The sequence below is a fragment of the Babylonia areolata genome, chromosome 25 (genome assembly GCF_041734735.1).
Source record: "Babylonia areolata isolate BAREFJ2019XMU chromosome 25, ASM4173473v1, whole genome shotgun sequence".
Lineage (NCBI taxonomy): Eukaryota > Metazoa > Mollusca > Gastropoda > Neogastropoda > Buccinidae > Babylonia > Babylonia areolata.
Window position 1 is genome coordinate 16,386,375 of NC_134900.1, and position 22,332 is coordinate 16,408,706.

Genomic DNA, 22,332 nt, shown 5'->3' on the forward strand with positions numbered 1-22,332 from the left:
ACAGAAAGTTACAACTACAGTATGAAAAGTGAAACCTTCTTAGCTACAGGTATGTAACGAAAAGCGATACACTTATTTGTTAATAAATTAAACATCCATTTCGAGAACAACCTTTAAAACAAAAGCTTTAGACACGACAGTTGGTTTAAATAAGACAGTATTTTACTCGATTTTCGTAATCGCTGAATCTATTTTCATGAGGGGGAAAATCATGTCTACAGATGCACAATTAATAATTAAATAGGGCCTAACTGAATGAATATATTCAAAATGAATATAATTATATTCAAAAACTGTTTGATAATATCGATATTGAAAAATATGTAAATCTTAATTCTGTTTACTACCACCTCTGCTGTTATTTCTAAAATTAATTAATCAATAGATTGATTAAAACACAGGATATCTAAAACGGATTTACAATTTCATTTTGAAGGTATTTCCACGCCCAGGGGGAGAAGGAATTAATACTAACATGTGTACATGTATGTTAAGAGTATAGGTCTAATGCCATGTGCATGTGATGAGAAGAGTTGTATGCATCTTTTTAATTTATTTTTTATTATTTATCATTTTTTTCTTTTTATTTATTTCATTTTATTTGTTGTTGTGTTTTTTTTTCTCTCAAGGCCTGACTAAGTGCGTTGGGTTACGCTGTTGGTCAGGCATCTGCTTGGCAGATGTGGTGTAGCGTATATGGATTTGACCGAACGCAGTGACGCCTCCTTGAACTACTGATACTGATACTGCATCGGATATGCATATAACATTTTCTGACCTGTATATTTGACAGCAAACCGCTGTCTTCTGTATCGATCAGCTGGAGTTGTTGACATGCCAAGGCGTGTCGAAGGGAAGTCACTCCTGTAGTCCTTTGTCAAATCGAGGCAATCTAAGCAGACGACCTTACATTACATCCCCTTTCCTTTGAAATTGAGCGAGAAATAATGCATGTGCCTGGAAATCTAGAGGAACAGCTAGTATCTTGCTTCTTTAACATTCATAGTCTTTACGAATTCCAAACTGAAATAAAACTGGAGTAATTCTGGATCAGTTCACAGGAAATTTCTGAAGACGACAACAAAAAACAAAACGAAGGTATGTATCCTAACACAACACAAATAATGAACGTTGTATTTTTTCAGTTCTTGACTCATCAGACTACACATAGTCTGTTAGATAGACTGGTGGTTTCACATTTCGTCCAGCTTGGTTCCAGTAGCCCAGGGGATGTTTGTACTACAGCGTTCTCTCGAGTTGAGTGTTTTTGTTCAGTACCATTTCTTTATTCTTGTAACACTCACTGTGTACACTTGTTCAGGAGTCAACTTCATGTCATTTTTATCTGAATGTCAGTTCTCCATCCAGTGGAGCTTCTTATGACCTTACAGCTGAATTCCTTTTTATGATCGATCCATTCTGTTTTTTGCTAGGGGGAAAGAACGTGACTCCTGGGGGTTCAGATATGTTTAGGAGTTTTCCGAGCATTTGTGTCTCTGATGTCACGTCGATTTCTTCTGTATTTGCGTTCATTTTCAGTGTGGATGTTGTATGACCTGACCTCCACTTGTAAACTTGAGCTACCCGGGGTTTTTTGGTGTGTTTTTTTTAAAATTTGTTTTGTTGTTGTTGTTGTTTTTACCCAAGTGGTCGGAAACGTGTAACTTGTCCAGACTTCAACCTAGTTAGTTCTGCAGCTCCTTTGTTGTAATATCTAACCTGTTCACTCGTTCTGTTGTGAAGTCCACTTGTGGCTCGCACCACTGAAGGCTTCAACAGGCACCTGATAACAAAGTATTTATGTCCTCGTTCTTCTTGCAAACAGTCTCTGTGCTGGAGAACTGTTTAACATATATGGAGTGTTTCTCAGCTCCAACAAGGTTAGATAACCATCCAGGCCGATTTCATGACATTTTTTCATTGTGTTCTTGGCAAGATTTACCGCATTTTCAGTTTCCTTTCCCATTAGCTTGTGCATAACCAAGTGAGCTGGTGACATGTTGAAAACAACAAAGCTCAGCAAATTTCACAAACTCATGTGAGTTGAAAGGTGGCCCATTGTCAGTTGTCAGCCTCTATGGGATCCTATGCTTTGCGAAATGAGCTTTCATCTTGTTGATGTCTTAAACACTATCTTGTGGTCTCATTTCTGCAGTCTGCGCTGTCACTAAAGCTTGAAATTGGACTGGAATGGCCACACACACACACACACACACACACACACACACACACATGCGCCACCACAACCACCATCAGCACTTAACAGCACAATGTAGAATGGTCGAATGCCAATGTTTTATCAATTCTTTTGAGTTTGTTCTGTTTGAAAGATATTAAGAACGTCACTGGATTTTAGGCCGCCTGAATGATAAAGTGGACTTGTCTCACTTCCAAAAATGAAACGACGCCCTCTGTGTGTGTGTGTGTGTGTGTGTGTGTGTGTGTGTGTGTGTGTGTGTGTGTGTGTGTGTGTGTGTGACCACAAGATAACCCATCATAAATATTGGCAAACCAATCTGATACCGATTCCTACTGCGTTTTTCTGTCTGTCTGTCTCTCTCCATTTGAGGCCGGGATATTCCCATGTACAGGAATAAACACAAATGCTTGATAATTGATAGGTATTTTTGGATACTTTTTTTTTTCTCAATGTCAGTGACCATGATAGATTATCAACTGTAATCCCAAGAATCTTATAGTGTTCAGCTTCTTCGATCATCTCGCCATTAATGTAGACAGACGAACAGTTTAAAGGCAGATTTTGACACTTTTGTCTTGTAATTATCAAATATTTAGTTTTCTTCTGATGGAGATTCATATGTTAAATTCAAACCATTTAGTCAAGTGGTCAATGCTTTTCTGAAGAGAAGAGGATACATTACACAACACAGAATTATTTACATGTGTAGTTGTATCATCAGTAAACAATTCGCACGGTGATGTTATTGATCAATCTTTTCTTTTACGAAAGTTAAAGATTTATGGTTTATCTCTCAATACGTCAGAACCCATTTCACGATTCCTCTGTGACAGAAAATAGAATTGGTCCCGAAACAGAACTTCGAGGTACGCCGTAATTAATTGGCAATAGTGCGGAATCAGATCTGTTATCTGATACAATTTGTTTTCTGTCAGAGAAGAATCGTGAAATGGGCTCTGAAGTATTGAGAGATAAACCAAAAATCTTTAATTTTCGTAAAAAAGAAAAAAAGAAAAAAAAAAACACACAAAAAACAATGATCAATAACATCAAAACAAAAACCATAGCAAAATCAACAAAAAGAGCGGGAAGGGGGAGGGATGGTCGCGATGGTCGTTATGGGGGTAGTTCCACAGACATGTTGCAGATGATGGGGCAGCAAAGGAAAAACCCTTCTTTTTATTTTAAGGGGTTTTTTTTAGAGAAGGAGAGAAGATGACGGGCTTGTTGTGGTTGTGCGAAATTTGAGAATTTGGGAAGAAAAGGAGAGGAGGTGGAGGGGGAAGGGGGGCGTGGATACTGTCAAGCTTTGAATCAGGACAATGTGTTCTGTTTTCATCATCGAGCAACATTATTGATCAACTCAGCACGCATGGACAGTTTCTGTTCGATTGGCCGAGAGACCAATAAAATCATTGTCCCCCGCCCATCCCGCTCTTTGCTTTCAGAGTTGGTTTCAATGCACTATAACACGTGCAATTTGGATTCAAACGCTGAATCCAGTAAACGAAAGGCGGAGTTAACATCAGCCATATTTGGTTCCATACTTCCATGTCTCCAAACAGGGGCGGGGCATAAGGTCTCGCGGTGCACATGTCATAGATCTCCTCTGTCCCTAGAGCACGTGCTTTTGATTGACGTGTTGCTGCGTCGTAAAAAGGTGGATCCATTACCTCTTAATGCATTCTGTTTACCCAGCTGGAAATCTCTGTGGCTTTTTTTCCTAATCAGTCATCCACAATCGCGTGACTACCTGACAGTAAAATCAACAAACATGAAACGGATGTGTGCTGTGGTTGATCTAGTGATAAGGTGTTCATGTGTGGCCCTGAAAGCCACAACTATGACTGAAAGAATGACCACTGCATTTTGCGCGAAAGGTTGAATCGGAACTCCTCAACTGCACAGTGACCGTTGTGCAGCAGTGACGATAAGCCATGCTCTAGGTTTAAGAGAACTTTTCGGATCCCAAGATCCACGCCTGGTATTCTGTTTTGTTGACGAAGAGACGACTTGATTTGACACCATGGCCATGGAAGGTCACAGGACTGGTGTTGGAGATTTTGGTGAGCAGTGTTGTTGAGTCTGTGTGTCTGTGAGCTTGTCTGTCTGTCTCTCCTTTTTTGATTTGTCTAGATACATATCTAGATATACCTGCAGATGTATGTATGTGTATATATACATATCTTTTTGTAATACAGCCCATTGTTCTCAACGATTTGATTGTTTATAATTGTAACTCCCCCCCCCCCCCCCTTTTTTTCTTTATTAAGAATTTATTTGTATCTATTTATTTATTTATATTTTATTTCATTTATTTATTCATGTATTTATTCGGTTTTTTTTTCTTTTCTTATGTTTATTTTTTTTTTTTTTTTTGGTTGTTTTATAAATTCTATTATTATTGGCATTCTTAATCTTCTTTTGATTATCTCCCCCGCCCCACTCCCCTTAATTAAAATTTATTTTCTTTCTTTCTTATTTTAGATATCTATTTATTTTCTTTCTTTATTTATCACTGATTTTTATTTCATTTTTGACTCACTTGTGTAAACAAAGTGAGTCTATGTTTTAACCCGGTGTTCGGTTGGCTGTGTGTGTCTGGGATGGGCACAAAAAAAGTAATAAAAGAAGCCAAATTATATGCAAACTGCATTTACTGTTATATTTATATTTTTTTATTCTCTAAACTTGGCACTTTGATATGATATTCTGACATAACAACCAACAAGAGCAGTCATTTTTATCATTTTTTGTTCAAACAGGAACTTCTTTTGCTAAGCATGGAAGTTATATTTATTTTGCAAACGTTTTGGTGCAGATAGTAAAAAAGGGAAATTAATCTGTAATTAATGCTAAGGGACTTAATTTGCTTTAAACTGATCTTTCTCATCTTAAACATTACATTTTTAAATTATACTCAACACATAAAAACCTTGTGTGTTTTACTCTCAATGTACAGGGCTTTCACTATGTTCATTTGCCCAAGTGGTCTTTTTCGGAAAATACTAAAATCAATACGACGAGTGGACTTTATAGATCTATTGGCTGAGCCCTGAAGGTCATGGGCAAAAATCAATTGCGTACACATATTTATACTTATTCAAAGCGTGTGCTCATATTCTTCGCGAACGCTAACGACGCCATTTTGTTTCAAGTTGTTGACCTGCCCGTTCAATCCTATATTCAATCGACAATACACGATAACATGTGATGGAAAGTTGGAGAAGGAGACCGTTAAATATTTATTCAGAGAAAGATTTGTGAACGTCTCATCACTTAGTGGATTATGCCCCAAACTGCTATAAAGATACCCATTTAATCAGTGGAATTCACAGTTAAAAATAATAAACCATGAGAGTTAATACCCTTGAATTGATGAAACGCAAAAATTTCCAGTCTTGACTTTTCTCAAAATGAAGCCCTTTTCACTTCATACAACGTTTAGAAGTACTTGTACTTGGACCTACATGTTATTAGTTTAACAAAATACTCAATTTTCAAAAAAAAAAGAAAAAAAAGAGCATGTTTAGATATTATATTTTTAAACGTCAGTTAAGGAGCCATGATAGTGTAATGGATAAGACAGTTTCTTCTCATCCAAACACGTAGGGTTCGAATCTGCCGTTATGACTTCTTTTTTTTTTTTTTTTACCCGAAGCTTTATAATAACAAATACAGAACACATTTTAACAATTAGATTTTTTTTAAGCGTATCACAAGTGAGTCTTGAAGGCCTTGCCTCTCTTGTTCTTATTAATGTTATTATTTATCGTTTCATTTCTCAACTGCTGATTGAGTTATTCAGTAAGTTAGGTTTTGAGGAACTCGTTTTTTGGCAGTAGAGAAAAATAGACAATTGCAATTCTTTAGGCTCTGGGCGAAACCTGGCATAGTGAAATTGCATCACAACATGTACGTCATGGCGTGCTTGCGTCATAATAGCTGCGTAAGAGTGACCCTGGTAACATGTAAACAACTTATCCCTTGAGGGAGGAACAAGATCGTTCCAAAAATTTGGAATATTTGACAGATTGATGTGTTTGCTTTTATTTTTTCTTCTCTCTCTCTCTGTCTCTGTCTCTCTCTGTCTCTCTGTCTCTGTCTCTGTCTCTCTCTCTCTCTCTCTCTCTCTCTCTCTCTCTATATATATATATATATATATATATATCACGTGCGCGCGCGCGCGCGTGTGTGTGGCAGATGGGTGTGTTTTTGTTGCTGTCTGATATTGTATGTACTTTCATTTATTTTAAATACAGCATAATACAGCATAATTTTCAAAGGATACAATCAGAAAAAATGATAAAATAAACACAATCCAAAGAACACGGATCGACAAGAACAAAAATCAAATTACAAAAATATCACCTGATTTGCTAGTATATCATGCCCTATCCCCACCCCTATCCTTCACCATATACACAAAATGTATATTTCTGTATACCGAATTTCCACTTGTTCGATATCATGTTTGTACATGTATAAATAATATTTTTAAAATCACGTATTGATGTTCTGTTTGCACGGGGATGGGCGTGTCTTGTTACAGTTCTTCTATCGATGTTGTGCATCTGTGTGAGCGGACAGGCAGACAGTCACCAAGACGCCGTTCCCTCGTTCCTTCTGGACTACAGTCACAGCTATACAAACAGTAAATATTGAAAAGAGTTATGATGATGTGATGATGGTAATGATAATGATGACGACAAAAGAAGTAGTTGTAACAGTAGTAGTAAAAGTAGTCATGATGATGATAACGTTAAGAAAAATAGCAGTAATAGTTGTAGTGGTTGTTGTTGTTGTTCTCTTTGTTGTAGTAGTAATCGCAGTGTAGCAGTAGTGCTGGTGGTGGTAGTGGTAAGCACAGTAAGAACAAACAACCATGGTACGACACACTTGATAATGCCGCCCCCAACCTTCACTGCTGCCACCACCACCACCACTTTCATTACCATCACCACCAACACCAACACCACAACCAGCAACAACAAGAACAGTAGCGGCAACAATAACAGTGATGATCATCATCATTGTGACTTTTGTGTTCTGTTGGAAGCTAGCTGGAGTGTCAAGAGATTGGTGCAGATGAATGAAAATTTATGCTGTCTTTGTGCCTACTCCCAGCCGTTCACCTTCCTAAAGTGTTGTTAAGTCTTGTTCACTTGAGCATACAAACATGCATTTAAGCTAGGCCGTATAATTATATAGAGATATGACACTGACAATGACAAATATTTTATTGAGGGTAGAATAGTTAAGCTGGAAGCTTCTTTACACCATGCCCTCACACACGCATACACATACATACACACAATATAATAAATGAAATAAGTGTGAATAAATAAATGGCATAGAACAAATCAAATATATAATGATAGATAGTTAGACGGATGAATCATAGACTACAATTACGGAAACATGAAAATCACACAAAACACTGCCACATGAAAATCTTCAAACACACTCTTGTGTGTACACACAGGCATCACACGCATGTGCTCGAACACACAAGTACATAGACATGCACACTCATACTTACAGTGCACCTTTTTCCTTGCTTACACACTATTGGAGAACAATTCATCAAATTATGTTGGCTTACTAAGATCTCATCATGTGCTTTGATTTTGCTGGGACTAATTACATTTGTTGCATCAGATAATTTTTATACGCTTTTTTGAAAGATGCTATGGTAGATCTGTTTCTGAGATACTCGGGGATTTCATTCCACAGTTTACCACCAGAATAAGTGAGAGAACATGAAAAGGTTAGTTCTGGGGCGAGGGGTAAAGACGGTACTCTTGCTACGAATGATTTTTTTCCGGGAATTTACTATAAAGATTGGGCGGTGCAAATTTCATCATAATTTTGTACAAAAAAACACCCTTGTAAAGCGACATTAATTTTAAGATGAAAGGGGAGAATATTTAGTTCAACATAATCATTTGCTTGAATACAAGATTTAAGCTTAAATCACTAAAATATTTCTTTTTGGCAGCCCGTTTCATTGATGTTACTTTAGTTCTCTATTTCTTAAATTTCTCATCTTTTCCTGTACTTTTTAATAATAGTTCACGAGCTTTTATTTCAATATCTATATCTTCTGTCAACCACGGGGCCTTATCATCATCTCTAACGCGTTTAGTCCTTAAGGGAACATGATATTTGAGATATAGATATTGAGAGAGATATAGATAGATAATGAGATAGATAGATAATTGTGTGTGTGTGTGTGTCTGTCTGTCTGTCTGTCTGTCTGTCTGTCTGTGTACAGATACCAGAAGCGACCAGAAACAAAGAACAACTCCACATTCTCTTTCTGCAAAGTCTGACGATGGTGATGGAATCAACAATGACACAACATTCGGCTGGATCTCTGAAGAGTCGACAACACCAAAAGAAGAGGATGAGGATTATGTCTGTGACAAAATGTCATGCAGAGGAAAATGTTTTTCAGTTATTTCATCCGACCAGTTTTGTATACCTTGCCAGTGCGACGAGTTCTGTGTTTTTGCTGGAGACTGTTGTGCAGATTATTTCTCTCAGTGTCACAACACCTTTGATGTCGGTCAAATTGCTGACAGCATCAGACAAACCCTCACCAAAGCCTCGAGTTCAGGACCTGACGACGTGACCTACTTGTTGTCAGAGTATGGTCAATGTACCTTTTCAGACTGGAGCCCGTTTTGGGCTGTCAGCTCTTGTCCTGCCGGGTTAACTGATATCAGCCTGAAGAACCAGTGTGAAAATGCCTCCAGTGTCTTGGCACCAGTCAGCCACTCTCACCATCCCGTCCTCGTGTTCAAGAACTCATTCTGTGCCCAGTGCCATGGCTTTGGACTGAACATAACGACAAAATGGACAACTGTCTTGCAGTGCTACAGTTTGACACGCGAAGTTTCGTCGATTGAGGAAGTGATGCAGGCCATCAAAGAAAATCGTTGCCTCAAGACACACCAACCTCCTCCTGTGAAAGAAACCAACATAAACATGAACTCTTTACAGTCTGGTCCTCGACTCTGTGATGTGTCTGTATTTGATATGAATCAACAGTTAGAGCTATTTTTGTCAAATGTTTCATCTCTAAATGCTTCTTGCACAGGAAACAATAGTCTGTTATGCTTGACGATTTACTTTCCTGTCTATGCAAATGGTTTATACAGTCCTTATGTGAAGAATCTATATTGCTTGAAATGTCAGAGGGGTTATTTCTATGATGCTCCATGTTACGGTTGTTCAATTTGGGGAATAGTTCCCACTGGAATAGTGAAGTTATTTTTCCGCTTCAATGATGATGAATCTGGGGTTGAGATAGATGGGCAGGTGATGGCCTGGTCTGACCTCACCTGTGGCTCAGATGAAGTGTATGACCACAATGACAAAACATGTCGGACACTGACCTGCTTCAAAGGATATCAACTTCACAACCACCAGTGTGTGCCTGTCAGCATGGTGGTGGACGGACACACCCAACTGCTCGACAACGGATATGATTTCCTATCAGTCCAGGCAGTCTTAGCTGACAGTGAGCCTGCGGGGTGCCAGGAAATCATGGAAAGTGAGAAACAAAACTTTGTAGCGTTATATTTTCTGCATCCAGACTTTGATCTGGCAGTCTTCTGTTCAAAGGATAACCATAAAATCAATACACTGATTAACCTAACTCGTGGCTTTGAAATCAAGGAATTTTACAGTAGGTCTATGAATTTATATCAACACATTGAAAAGGTCATTTATGATATGATCATGAATATGACGATGAGCAACGTGAAAAGTGAACTTGATGAAATCATGACAGAATGCCCGGATGGTGCTCAGCCTTTGATACTGACTGATGCCAATGTCACGGAAAGGAACGACAGTCTGTTTGTTGTTTTGATGAACCAAGGTGTCCAGCAGCTGTACCCATTAGGAAACCTTCCATTTCGTATTACTTTCATCTATCACGAGTCTGATACTGATGACAATGAACCAGACCCAGATGATGAAGCGATGACGCGGAATACACAACAGCCGCAGTTCAATGACAAAGCTCAATGGGATAGTCCAAAAAAGGACTGGTTTGAAGACAGACACAACAATGGAAACGCTAATCACAAGCAGGAAAAAGAAAACTCGAGAAAGGTAATAAAAACAATTATCTGCGAGCAACGCATTTCCAATTCATCACTAAATTGTGTGGCTATCACTTATCCAAAGAACCAAACAAGTATTGAAGACGGAACCCTTAGAATTCAAGGAACTGAAATGGTGTTTGGTGAAGATGAATATGAGGTACATGATAATGAAGTTCTCACATGCTCACGTTATAAGAAGTTGAACAATTTCTGGAACTTTGATTCAACTCAGAAGCATATCATGTTGGCATTTAGTTGTTTTTCTGTACTCAGCCTCATGTTTGTTTTGATCGTTTACTGTCTGCTTCCAGAATTGCAAACACTACCAGGTAAATTCATAATGTGTGTCGTAGCTTGCTTGATTGTAGGTCACTTGACACTGACAGTGAATGTTAAAAACAAAACGGCGTGTCGTGTGCTTGGAATATTATCCCATGTTGTCTGGCTGGCATGCTTCATGTGGATGGCTGCCATGGCTGTCCACATGGCCAGCACGTTTTCTTCCCTCTCAGCCAGCATGAAAACGCGCCAGGAAGCCAATAGAACGTTTCGTATCTATAGTCTGGTGTGTTGGGGCTTGCCCTTGGTTGTAGTGGCCACCTGCGTCACCCTAGACGCCGTTCCATCAGTTAGCTTGGCAATGGACTATGGTGAAATATGTGGCTGGATCGGAAACTGGACGGCAGGACTTTGGACGTTCTTTATTCCTGTTGGAATGTGCCTGACTGTGAATTTGTTGGCCTTTTTGGCTACTGTTGTTGGTATTGAAAGAACGACACGTGCGTCTAGCTTGGCCAGTTCCCATCGTTCAGAGGGACAACGTCTTCTGGTGTATGTGAAAATGTCTGCCGCTTTGGGATTCACTTGGGTCTTGGGGTTAAGTTTGGCCTTTGTGTCTTATGTCTGGCTGATGTGGATCTACGTGATTCTGAACAGTTTGCAAGGTACCTTCATTTCTCTGGCCTATGTCATCAATGAGCGGGTGGCGCAGATGCTGAAGAAAAAACTGGCTGGAGTGTTTAAAAAGGAAATGTCAACAACTAGTAATCAGCATCAGACGCTAAGAACTTTTGAATCAACAAAGAATGATGCAAATCGAAAGCTGCAGGAAGGCATTTCTGTACGGATCTTGTGATTGTCAGGTCATGGTCTTGAACGTTTGTACCCAACGTGCAGTGGAATCCAGAATGCTTGGACAGATTTTCCAGTTGTGCATTTTGCTTCTCGTAAAGGTGTGGTGACTTTGTCCTTGCATTGCTTCTCTTTCCTTTTCCTCTAATCTGCTGATTGAGCGGCTGGTTGCTGTGTCATTCTTTTCCATCTGTTGCTGCAGAATCTCTGGTTTAATGGGCCATTTTCTGTCCACAGTTACTTTTGCTGTTGTAGCTCTTAGCACACCATTAGCCTTCCTCTTTCCTCTTTTGGCAGACAATACATTGCAGTCACTCACCATATAATGATTCTTCTTATTATTATTCTCCTCTTCCTCCTCCTCTTCTTCATCCTCCCTTATCTCTTTGAAGAATAATTGGGTCGCCACACAGAAGAACTGTTCATCAGATTCCTCCAGGTCTGTCGGATGTGTGCCAATGTATGGGTCTGATCAAAAGGTTTTACCGTCCATTCTGCAGTATACTAGCAGGTCTGTCTCTCTCCTTCAATAGTTGCTCGAGGGATTGTTTGACAAGGCCATTGGTTCTTGTTTTGTGGAATATCGAAGAAGAGTAAACCATGTTGTTATGGCCACGTAAAAAGATCCAGAATGCATGCATCTTTTTCAAGCACATATTTCACAATGTTATTCCTCACAGACTGATTGCATCTTGTCGAAGCATATTATGTCACTGTTCTATTCTTCATATAGAATGCTTACATCTTGTTAAAACGTGTATTTCACTGTTTTGTTCACTTCAACATGTTTGCGTCTTGCTGAAGCATATATGTCAGTGTTGCATTCATCCGAGATCTGTCGACACATCTTGTTATGATGTAAATACTTCACTGTCGTCGGCATGACGGTTTAGTCTCATTTTGCGGTGGGGAATCCGTTGCCTGCTTTTTTGCCACTGAGAACACGAGCTGTGAGAGCTCACTACTCACACCCCTGAGCATTTTGGCCACAACATTGCGCCTCTGTATGTAGCGTTCATGAGCATGTTTACCGTTCGTTCCTGTGGTATCAGTATTTGCCAGAAGTGTATTGCTTTATGTTTCTATGTAATATTCTTAAGCCTTACTGTTCTGTTCCTTCGTATGAAAAATATATATCATCTCTATTGTTTGGGTTGGTTGGTTGGTTTTTGCTGCTTCATGTTCAATGAACATCTCTTTCTTTAAGGATTTACAATCGGGATAAGTATCGAGAAACTCATCCAGGACAGGTGTACGCATTCTATTGGCAGTTTTGCACAGCACGTCAGACATGTCATTGTCAGTGTTGGTAACCTCCAGGTTTGTGAGCCTTTCACATACTGTAGCTCGGAACATTTACACTTCTGGTACCTCCGGATTCTCAGCACGCGGGTGGATCTGAGGACAGGCTGCATGAAACAGCGGTTATGGCCATTGTTAGCGTCGTGATTTGCTCGTTTGTGATGAAATTTGAACCCGGTGAATTGCCGAGCCTGGTTCGGCCATGACTGCAGGAGTCAGAAGTATGGCTTATTCGACTTGGGTCTAATCTCCACGTGTCTGAAACACGCACTATTCAACTTGGGTCTATGACTGTAATTGGGATCATGGAAATAAGTTGTTGTTTTGTTTTGGGTTGCTTTTTTTTTTCAACGTTGGATTGTAAAAGCAGGGTCAAGCTTAGGTATTATTTGACTGTTGGGATCGGGTGCGTGAGCTTTTCGAACTGAACATGTAACTGCTGCAATCAGAAACATGATGTACATAATGAAAAAAAAAAGTATGCACGCCACTCCAGCGTATGTCAAACTATGTACCCGGTGAACTCTCCTGATATCAATTATTCATTCTACAAGGATTACAGTCATTGCTGTTTTCTTGGACAGTTTCGTTTTGGGATTTCCCCCCTTACAATCCCAGTGATTATGAAGTATTCCAAAACTTTGATGTTTTTTTTAAATGTCTAGAGAAAATTCCAGAAGTTTTCTCAAATTAGTATGGGGCCAAAAAGAGATGTAAGCTACTCCGGTGTATATCAAACTGTGTACCTGTTGAGCTCTTCTGCGATTGTTCATTCTGCAAGGATGACAGTCAGTGCTATTTTCTTGGACAATTGTTTTGGGTATTCGGCGGTTTTGCTCAAGCTTGAACATGTGTTCTGCATATGTTGAAAAAGGTTTGATTTGTTTGTTTATTCCTTTGTTTTGCTTGCTTCTTTGAAAAAGTTTAATCTTGTTGAGATTAAAATTTGTTTCAAATTACCAGCATTTCTAGAGTACTTACAATGTTGAGACCACTGTGTTACAATTGATTTCTTGCCCGTCAGACCTGTTTGTCTTGTTTTTCTATCAGTCATTATTTTACTCCTGCTTCGCCGGATTGTTTTCAGAATTTCAATTTAAACGTTTTGTCAGTCGTTCTTTTCTCTTTCTTAATTAATGATCGCAGAATTTATTCAATCGAAGTTGATAAATGATATTTCTACTTACTTCCGCTGTACTTGAAGACCATGGGCTGGTTGTTCAATCGTCAATGACAGTGCGTTTGTATACTTTTTGTGTTTTACTCAGGGGACAAATTATGAACAACACTGTCACTTGGTTGTACTGGTTGTTTGAAAAGAATTTAATCTTTAATCAGTGATGACAATACGGGAAATATCTTTATTCTTCTAAATGCCTCCCTCTCCTCCCCACACATACACACACGCATGTCCAACCCCCTCCCCTCTCCCTATACGCATATGCACCCCTCCGCACCCCCCCCCACACACACACACACACAGTGTGAAGTTTTTCCATTTGGAGTTTATTCTGTGTTAGTGTTTCAAACATTAATTAATTCAATTATGTACTTCGATGTTGTGTGTTGAAATGAAAGTGTTGTACATTAAACATTTTTTTGTGTGTTTTATGCCTTTCAACAGACACAAATTTGAAAGAACGAATGAAGGAAGTAAACATAATGGAAGTGAGATAGATAAGAAAGAAGAAACTACAGGTAAATAGACAGACAGACAGACAGAAAGCAGGAACGAAAGAAAGGCAAACAAACACAACACAGCACAGTCAAAATCATATACAGAGCATTACAAACGACTTCGTAGAAAAAATCAAATTTGAAAAAAAAAAAAAAAAAAAAATGATGATGTAAACAGTCTTCAACATCTGATGCTGAATATTAACGGTTGCGAGATTCGTCTGATCCAGCTTACAAAGCAGCCTTGACCTTGCACACGTGTTCCACAGAAAGAAAAAAAAACAGATCCTGTGATGGCACAATACAAAGTAACTGATGAATTTAGTATTACTAAAATAATATTTATGCATCAACAACGCTAAGTTATACAACAAACATTGCAGTAGCTGTGGTGGTAGTGATGATGGTGGCGGTGGTGGTTGTGATAGAAGTATAAGTAGTAGGCCTAGTAGTAGTCGAAGTAGTAATCGTCGTGAGTAGAAGTAGTAGTCTCTGTATCTGTCTCAGAAGACAAAAAATGTGGACAGCGACTGATGATGTTCACACAATGGAGTCAGAACAGCACCAGCGATGAAGGGACAGTCCTATAGTGGGAGTGGCAGTCTCTTTTGTAGTAACGAACACGCTGAGCGGAAAGATACCATTTTATTTTACTTTTTTTTTTTAAACCCACACACAACCACTTTATTCAGAAAAGCACCCACTTCCATATTATTCCAAGCTCCAGTACCACTTTATAACCCTTACTAACCATGTTACAAGCATAAGGTATTTCACCAGCTAACCATTTTATAAGCGTCAGCTGGCCATGTACACATTATGTAAGCAAAATCTAACCATTTTATCTTGATAAGCACCAACTAACCATTTTAGTTTATGAGTACCGGCTGACCAGCTTGACATCTTTATAAGCACCAGCTAAGCATATCACAAATACCAGCTGACCATGTATACATCTTTTAAGCACAAGATATCCATTTTATAAGTATCGGCTAACCAGCTTGCTTTTTTTATGAGCACCAATTAATCACTATTATTAGGGCCAACTAACTACATTCACAAGCACCAAAAATAAAATCATTTTCATAAACACCAGTAAAAAACGGTCATTCTTATAAGCACCAACTGAGCCATGCACTTTATATGTACCAGCTAACCATGTTTATAAACACCAACTAACCATTTTACAAGCATCAACAAACACTTTGATGGCACAAACTAACCATGCATTTTATAAGCACCATTTAACCATGCACTCTATAAGCATCTGCTGACCATTTTGATAAGAACAAGGTTACTATTTTTGTAAGCACCAACTAACTATTTTTATAAGGACCAGCTAACCCTTTTTATTAGCACAGGATAATAATTTCTTTTATAAGCACCAACTAACCACACATTTTGTAAGCACCAGCCAACCTTTTTGATAAACACTGACTAATCATGTATTTCATAAGCACCAGCCAATCATACATTTTAAAAATAAGCACCAGCTGACCACTTTTATAAACACCAACTAACCATGTTTATACACACTGACTGACAATGTATTTCATAAGCCCCAACTAACCGTACATTTCATAACCACCAGCTGACCATTTTTATAAGGACTGAACGACCATGTATTCTATACACACCAACTAACCATATATTTTCTAAGCACTAGCTAACCACTGTCTATAAACACCAACTAACCATGTTTATAAGCACCAACTGACCATACGTTTTCTAAGCACCAGCTAACCACTGTCTATAAACACCAACTAACCATGTTTATAAGCACCAACTGACCATACGTTTTCTAAGCACCAGCTAACCACTGTCTATAAACACCAACTAACCATGTTTTATAAGCACCAACTAACCATACATTTTCTAAGCACCAGCTAACCAGTCTATAAACACCAGCTAACCACTGTCTATAAACACCAACTAACCATGTTCTATTTTATAAGCACCAACTAACTATACATTTTCTAAGCATCAGCTAACCACTGTCTATAAACACCAGCTAACCACTGTCTATAAACACCAACTAACCATGTTTTTATAAGCACCAAGTAACCATACGTTTTCTAAGCACCAGCTAACCAATGTCTATAAACTCCAACTAACCATGTTATTTTTTTTAATAAGCACCACGAGCTAGCACCGTGTCAAGTTCAGAAAAGCGCGGCCACCGCCGACACCACCAGCAGAGACGCGATGGTCGTGAACGCCACGCAGACGACGCCGGGGCCGACCACCAAAGCCGCGGCGTCAGACTTGCCCACGTTGTCGTATTTCTCCGCCGTCCCGACGTTGCACACGCAGTTGTACGGCTCCTTGAGGTAGTTGTTGAAGGTGATGCTTTGGTGGGGCTCCGGGGGGCAGCAGACGACCTTTTTGTTGAACAGCCCGTGCTCCGCCTCTGGGTCTTTCCGCCACCGGCTGCAGATCTCCTCTCCGATGAAGCAGTGCAGCTCTGGGCGTGTCAAGAATCGAGAATACTTTTAAGTATGATATACTAAATAAGGGAGATAAATTGTTGACATTGTTGGTACGAACCAAAAGAAGAGGGGGGGGGGGGGGGGGGGGGGGGGGGGGGGGGGGGGGGGGGGGGGGGGGGGGGGGGGGGGGGGGGGGGGGGGGGGGGGGGGGGGGGGGGGGGGGGGGGGTGGGGGGGGGGGGGGGGGGGGGGGGGAAGGCGATATATAGAACAGTATAGGCATCACATTCACAGAACCTTTTTTTTTGTGAATACTTGTTATCTCTAAGGGTGATCAGTTGTTGACATTGTTTGCTGGTATTAACATAAAAAAAGGAAGAAAAAAAAAAGCGAAATATAGAACAGCTTAGGCATAACATTCACTGAACTTGTCAACACAAAGTTCGATTACGCCGCCACGTTTCAATGAGAACTGGTTATCAACATACATATACTGATATATATATATATATATATATTATGTGTGTGTGTGCGTGTGTGTTTTACACTGTATAAGCTAATATAATAATCATATATCACATGCTCAGTGATATATGCCAGAGATTTATGAAATCATATATATATATATATTTTTTTTTTAATGTATCACTTAGTATCAGTGGAAGAAACTGAAGATGTAGTGAGTTTTATAGTTATCGGGTTCTTGGTGTGTGTGTCCTCTAAAACGGCCAGGAAATAAAAATTATTGTATCGTCCGTGGACCACCAGTGGAATGGTTGAAAATTTCACGAGTTTCCTTAACTCAGTGAATTTTGTAGAGGTTTGATGGATTCCCTGGTATACAAACACAAAATAAAACTCTGCAATGTGCAATCCTGTATTTACTCATCCCACAGAGAGAGACCGAGGGGGCATGAGTGCAGGCAGTCAGACACTATTTTGACCTGGGAGATCTGGAACACAAACCTACCATCACTCACTAAAACCCTATGTAGTAGCTGGTAGTAAAGTCATTGTTGGTCACGTTGTTTTACTGACTGTTCTTCGTGCGTTTTCATCACTGGTGTGGTTCGAAACGACAACCAATTCCATTAAATTTAGTTCCAAAAAGCCTTCAGGTGGCCAACGGTGCTTCCCGGGTTGAAAATGTCCTGTCGGCCGATATCTTGAAGCAAAATCACAGAGGACTAATCCCTCATGTGTGCGTGACTAATTGGTGTGGCAGTTATCTCCCATCCATCGTGTGTTCGTGTGTTTCAATGAGGTACATAGTGCATGCGTGTGCGTGCGCGCGAGAGCTTGATGTGTGTGTGTGTGTGTGTGCGCGCAGTGTGTGTGTGTGCGCTGTGTGTGTGTGTGTGTGTGTGTTTGAGAGAGCCCTCGGTGAGAGAGAGAGAGAGAGAGAGAGAGAAACAGACGCTTTTTAATTGAACTGATGTTGGCCAACTCAATGCTTTTTCAGTGCACTATTCTCAGTTCAACAAACAAACAAATAATCATTAATTTTTGTCAAAATGCGAAACGGCATCAGTTTCAAGAATATATGAATAGACAGATTTAGGTAAATAAACTAGTAAGCTGGTAAATGAATAAATAAATATTTTCAGAAAGGGTCATTTTGAAGTCACCACCATGTTCAGCTCGGCCCGAAAATACCGAGCACGAACTTGTTAATAACAGTCACGATTCTGTCCTGTCGTCATATTAGCCTGGCCTTTTTTTTTTAAGGGAACACTCCAAGTAAAGCACTCTCGCCTCAAGACGACTCACTGCTGGTCACGGCGATAAAGACCACGTCATTGGCCTTGAAGCAAACACAAAGCCGCTCCTTGTTTTGCATTCACTGAGGGGACTGGACACGTGCACTGACTTTGACATCAGCAGCACGAGTTTCCCGGTCTTCGTCATCTTCTGCGTTGTCAGTTGGCTCGTTGACGTTTCTAAGAATAGGTTTTCCTGCGTATAACTAATCACTAAAAAAAAAAAAATTTTCCATCTATTTATTCTCTTGTTTTTTGGGGGGTCGGGGGGTAGAACAGGTTTTCAACATCGTATAACTTTTTTTTTTTTAATGACCCATGCCCTTTAGACAAAAATTTTTATATACTGTGTTTATGGACATGGGCCGGGTCGCAATGAGGCGAGGATTATTTTTTTCGAGTTTGCACCGCTTAGTTTGCTCAGAGTTAAGAATGTTCCTAACTACATATGGAATTAACCGTGCAGTTAAGAACATTCTTAACGATAAGCAAACTTACCGCTGCTAAGTTCGCTCATCAGTAGTGCAGCCTACCCCTGGATATATATATATAGGCTTGGTATCATATGATAAATTGTATTCATGGTTTCTCGAAAGGCCAGTCCACTGCAGAGCGCTGACATAAACTGCTGATCTTGTATCTGTGCATTACTTAAATTCAGTTTAGATTTCTCTGAGTGGAATCCAGACTGTTCTCCCCGGGGTGAGCACGTCTGTCGCCACAGAGCAGCGCCACATTTCTTTTTCTTTTCTGTTCTTCCCCCCCCCCCCCCCCCCCCCCCCCCCGCTGTGCGTGCATGTGTATTAATTGTTTCATTGACAATCAGGGTGGATTTTTCTTTAGAAATTTGCCATTGAGAACTGAACAAGCTTTTTTTGACAAGGGTTCTGCGCACTGCGGCGGGACCCTGGTTTATCTTCTCATCCGAATGACCGTACAGCGATCACCACTCCGTCAAGGTTTAGTGGAGGGAGGAGGGGGAGCGACGGGGGTGACTGGGGGTGGGGGTTCTGGCGACTGTCGGGGACCATGGTTCGATCCCCGGCCTGGCATAGTCGCACTAGGTTTCTCTCGGTCGCTTCAGTCCTAAGCGGCGGATGCGTTACCGTGTACTGGGCCGGGCCACTGATCAGTGACTCCTCAGCTTGTGTGTTAGATCTTCACGGCCATGCGAATAACGAATGCAGGGGTTTAACTCACTCAGTACGGCCAGTCCTCTCTTCTCCTCTACACAGACCCCTCGGATGTCCAGTGGGTGTCTAAATGACCCAACCTTTAGCTTCCGTCGTCAGAATTGTGGTATTCTTTGTCAACATTCACGTCTTCAGTATAAGAGCCTTCCGCTTGCAATATTTTGATGATGGTATTTGGGGTGAAACGCTGTTAACGTCGTCTCTTTCGCCGTTCGTATGGAGAGAGTTTAGATACTATATATAACAGGTCTGTACGTGTGAAGTACTGATCTGAGAGAGAGAGAGAGAGAGAGAGAGAGAGAGAGAGAGAAAACGCAATAAAGAAAAACTTAAAAAAACAAAAACAAAACAACTTAAACCATTCACCAGGCTAAATCAATTTCCGCGATTTCATGCATGGGCTCAGTTCCGCGACACTGGTGCCACCGTAACCGTCCACCCCCTTCACAAAACCACAGTAATAACATTGATATATGTATATATATTTTGTTGTTGTTTGTTTTTGTTTTTTTGGTTTTTGGGGGGTTTTTTTGGTTTTTGTTTTGTTTTCTTTTGGTTTAACAAAATGGGTGTTGGTTTTCAACTTTAATTTTTTTTTTTTAATGTATATATATATATATATATATGTGTGTGTGTGTGTGTGTGTGTGTGTGTGTGTGTGTGTGTGTGTGTGTTCATAAAACTGGCCGCTCCACTTTTGATGATTATCATCACTAAAGTGTTGATCAAGGCCATTATACCGGGGGTGGAAAGAGACAGGATATACTCTCACTGCTCTATAAAGTGCGTCCATGATGGCGTGCGTCTCCAAGAGTAGCCTTAGCTTTTGTTTCTTTACTGATGGCAGTTAACTCACCTGTCGCTGCAGCGAAGGACCACGTTAAAGCGAAGAGAGTGATGAAGACCATACTCGCACGAAGATGTGTCATCCTGGTCGGCGTTATTGTTCAGCCTCTGCTGGTTTTCAGTGTGTCTGGAAAAGGTGTAAAAAAGAACAATGATGACTCTGGTGACATCCTGAACGCGAGAAAAAAAAAGTGTCTGATTCTGGACTCCTGTTAAAGACCAGTTATGATTCGTATGATGAAATGACTTATGTAGGCTACTTTTCATCATTCTGTCATAGTTCGCAATGTTTGCTCACTTAATTAGTTGGGCCAGCTTACATGTATTTGGTGGATAGTGTAACATATGTGTAACATATCGTAAAGTATTCTCATTGTAACCATTGTATTGTCACAGTATGGCGCTCAGTGCAAAATTATTTGATAAGGCGCTATAGACATACACTTCTTCGTCTTCTTATCATTATTATTATCAATTCGTTATCATTGTCATTATCACTGCGTTGTGGTCAGTGTCATGGAATGAACATTGTCTAATCTTCTTGTGGACTATCAGAATGACAAATGTAGATACAAAAAAGGGGGAATACACACAAAAGGCGAAAGAAAGAAAGAACAATACTGAGAACATTTTCTTCAAAAAGCTAAAACCAACTTATTCATTGACTACCTTCAGTAGTACTACCCGCCGACTAATGCAACTGATTGGCTAACCTTTTAGCCAGCTCAGTTAACAACCAACATCTACACGTTATGCCATTTCAAATGTTCACATTCAGCTGTGGAAGCCCGCAACGTGAGAAAAAGCAGTTAGACGTAATTACACCGAAGTCTTATTTGCGCATTCAGTTTTGTCATTCACTTGAAGTTGTCTTCGACACTGTAGTGTTGGCTATGTTTAGGAGATTGACTATATTCCTTGCAGTGTTATTATTGTTGTTTATTCGTTCACCCTTTTCAAAAACACTCACGGCTAAACAACCATCCCGTACACTGACGGGGAAAAAATATACGAAAGCGTGTTATGAATATGCACTGACATTTTCACTTGCAGCTGTCGTAGTGTTTCAAATCAACTTACCAAGTTTTTACAAACAAATAAAAAAACAACAAGTCTTTCACAAGTATGCACAGAGCCAGGCGACCGTATACGTTAAACCAGTGAACTTAGCGAAAGCACTGGCTGTATCCGGCAGTGAAAATGTTGCTCTGCAGTCCCCGTGGAGCGAATTAATGCGTAAACGAGCTGACGCTCAACCATTAAAGTGAGCCACGTCAAATTTCCTCGAACGAAACACTTCTGGCGTCAAGTTTCAGGCCATGTCACACACGCCAGGCCCTTAATATGTCGAAAGGTGCAGTATGCGGTACTCCGTTTCACAACGGAACTCGCGATCTCCGGCTAACTCTGTGTGTCTGTCTCTCTGTTTCTGCCTCAGTCTCTTTATCCCTGTCTTTTTCAGTGTCTGTCTCCGCCTTCAGTGTTCCTGTTTCTCCGCCCCCGCCCCCATCCCCCCACCCCCATACACCAGCTGTCTGCCTCTGTATCTGTCAATCTTTGTATCCTTGAGTGTGCATGTGCGAGTGTGTAATAGTCAGTGGTAGTTAGTTGCATTAGTAGCAATTTCTGTCAACGCACTATTGCGTTTTGTACGGAGGGGGGAGGGAACACAAGC

At 40.2% G+C, this 22,332-nt stretch overlaps 1 protein-coding gene and 1 long non-coding RNA gene across 2 annotated transcripts; one reads left to right on the forward strand and one right to left on the reverse strand.

Moving 5' to 3' along the window:
- Nucleotides 1–4,034: 4,034 nt before the first annotated feature.
- LOC143299621 (uncharacterized) lies at nucleotides 4,035–11,282 on the forward strand. The gene is made up of 3 exons (XR_013057547.1): nucleotides 4,035–4,266; nucleotides 6,753–6,854; nucleotides 8,478–11,282. It is a non-coding gene; the product is annotated as an uncharacterized LOC143299621 (long non-coding RNA).
- Nucleotides 11,283–14,242: 2,960 nt separating this feature from the next.
- Nucleotides 14,243–22,061, reverse strand: LOC143299620 (uncharacterized). Its single transcript, XM_076612914.1, has 3 exons — nucleotides 21,738–22,061; nucleotides 20,668–20,784; nucleotides 14,243–16,894 (listed from the first exon to the last, which is right to left on the reverse strand). The coding sequence occupies exons 2-3, from the start codon at nucleotides 20,738–20,740 to the stop codon at nucleotides 16,593–16,595; spliced, it is 375 nt and encodes a 124-aa protein (XP_076469029.1). The 5' UTR covers nucleotides 20,741–20,784; nucleotides 21,738–22,061; the 3' UTR covers nucleotides 14,243–16,592.
- Between the last annotated feature and the right edge of the window lie 271 nt (nucleotides 22,062–22,332).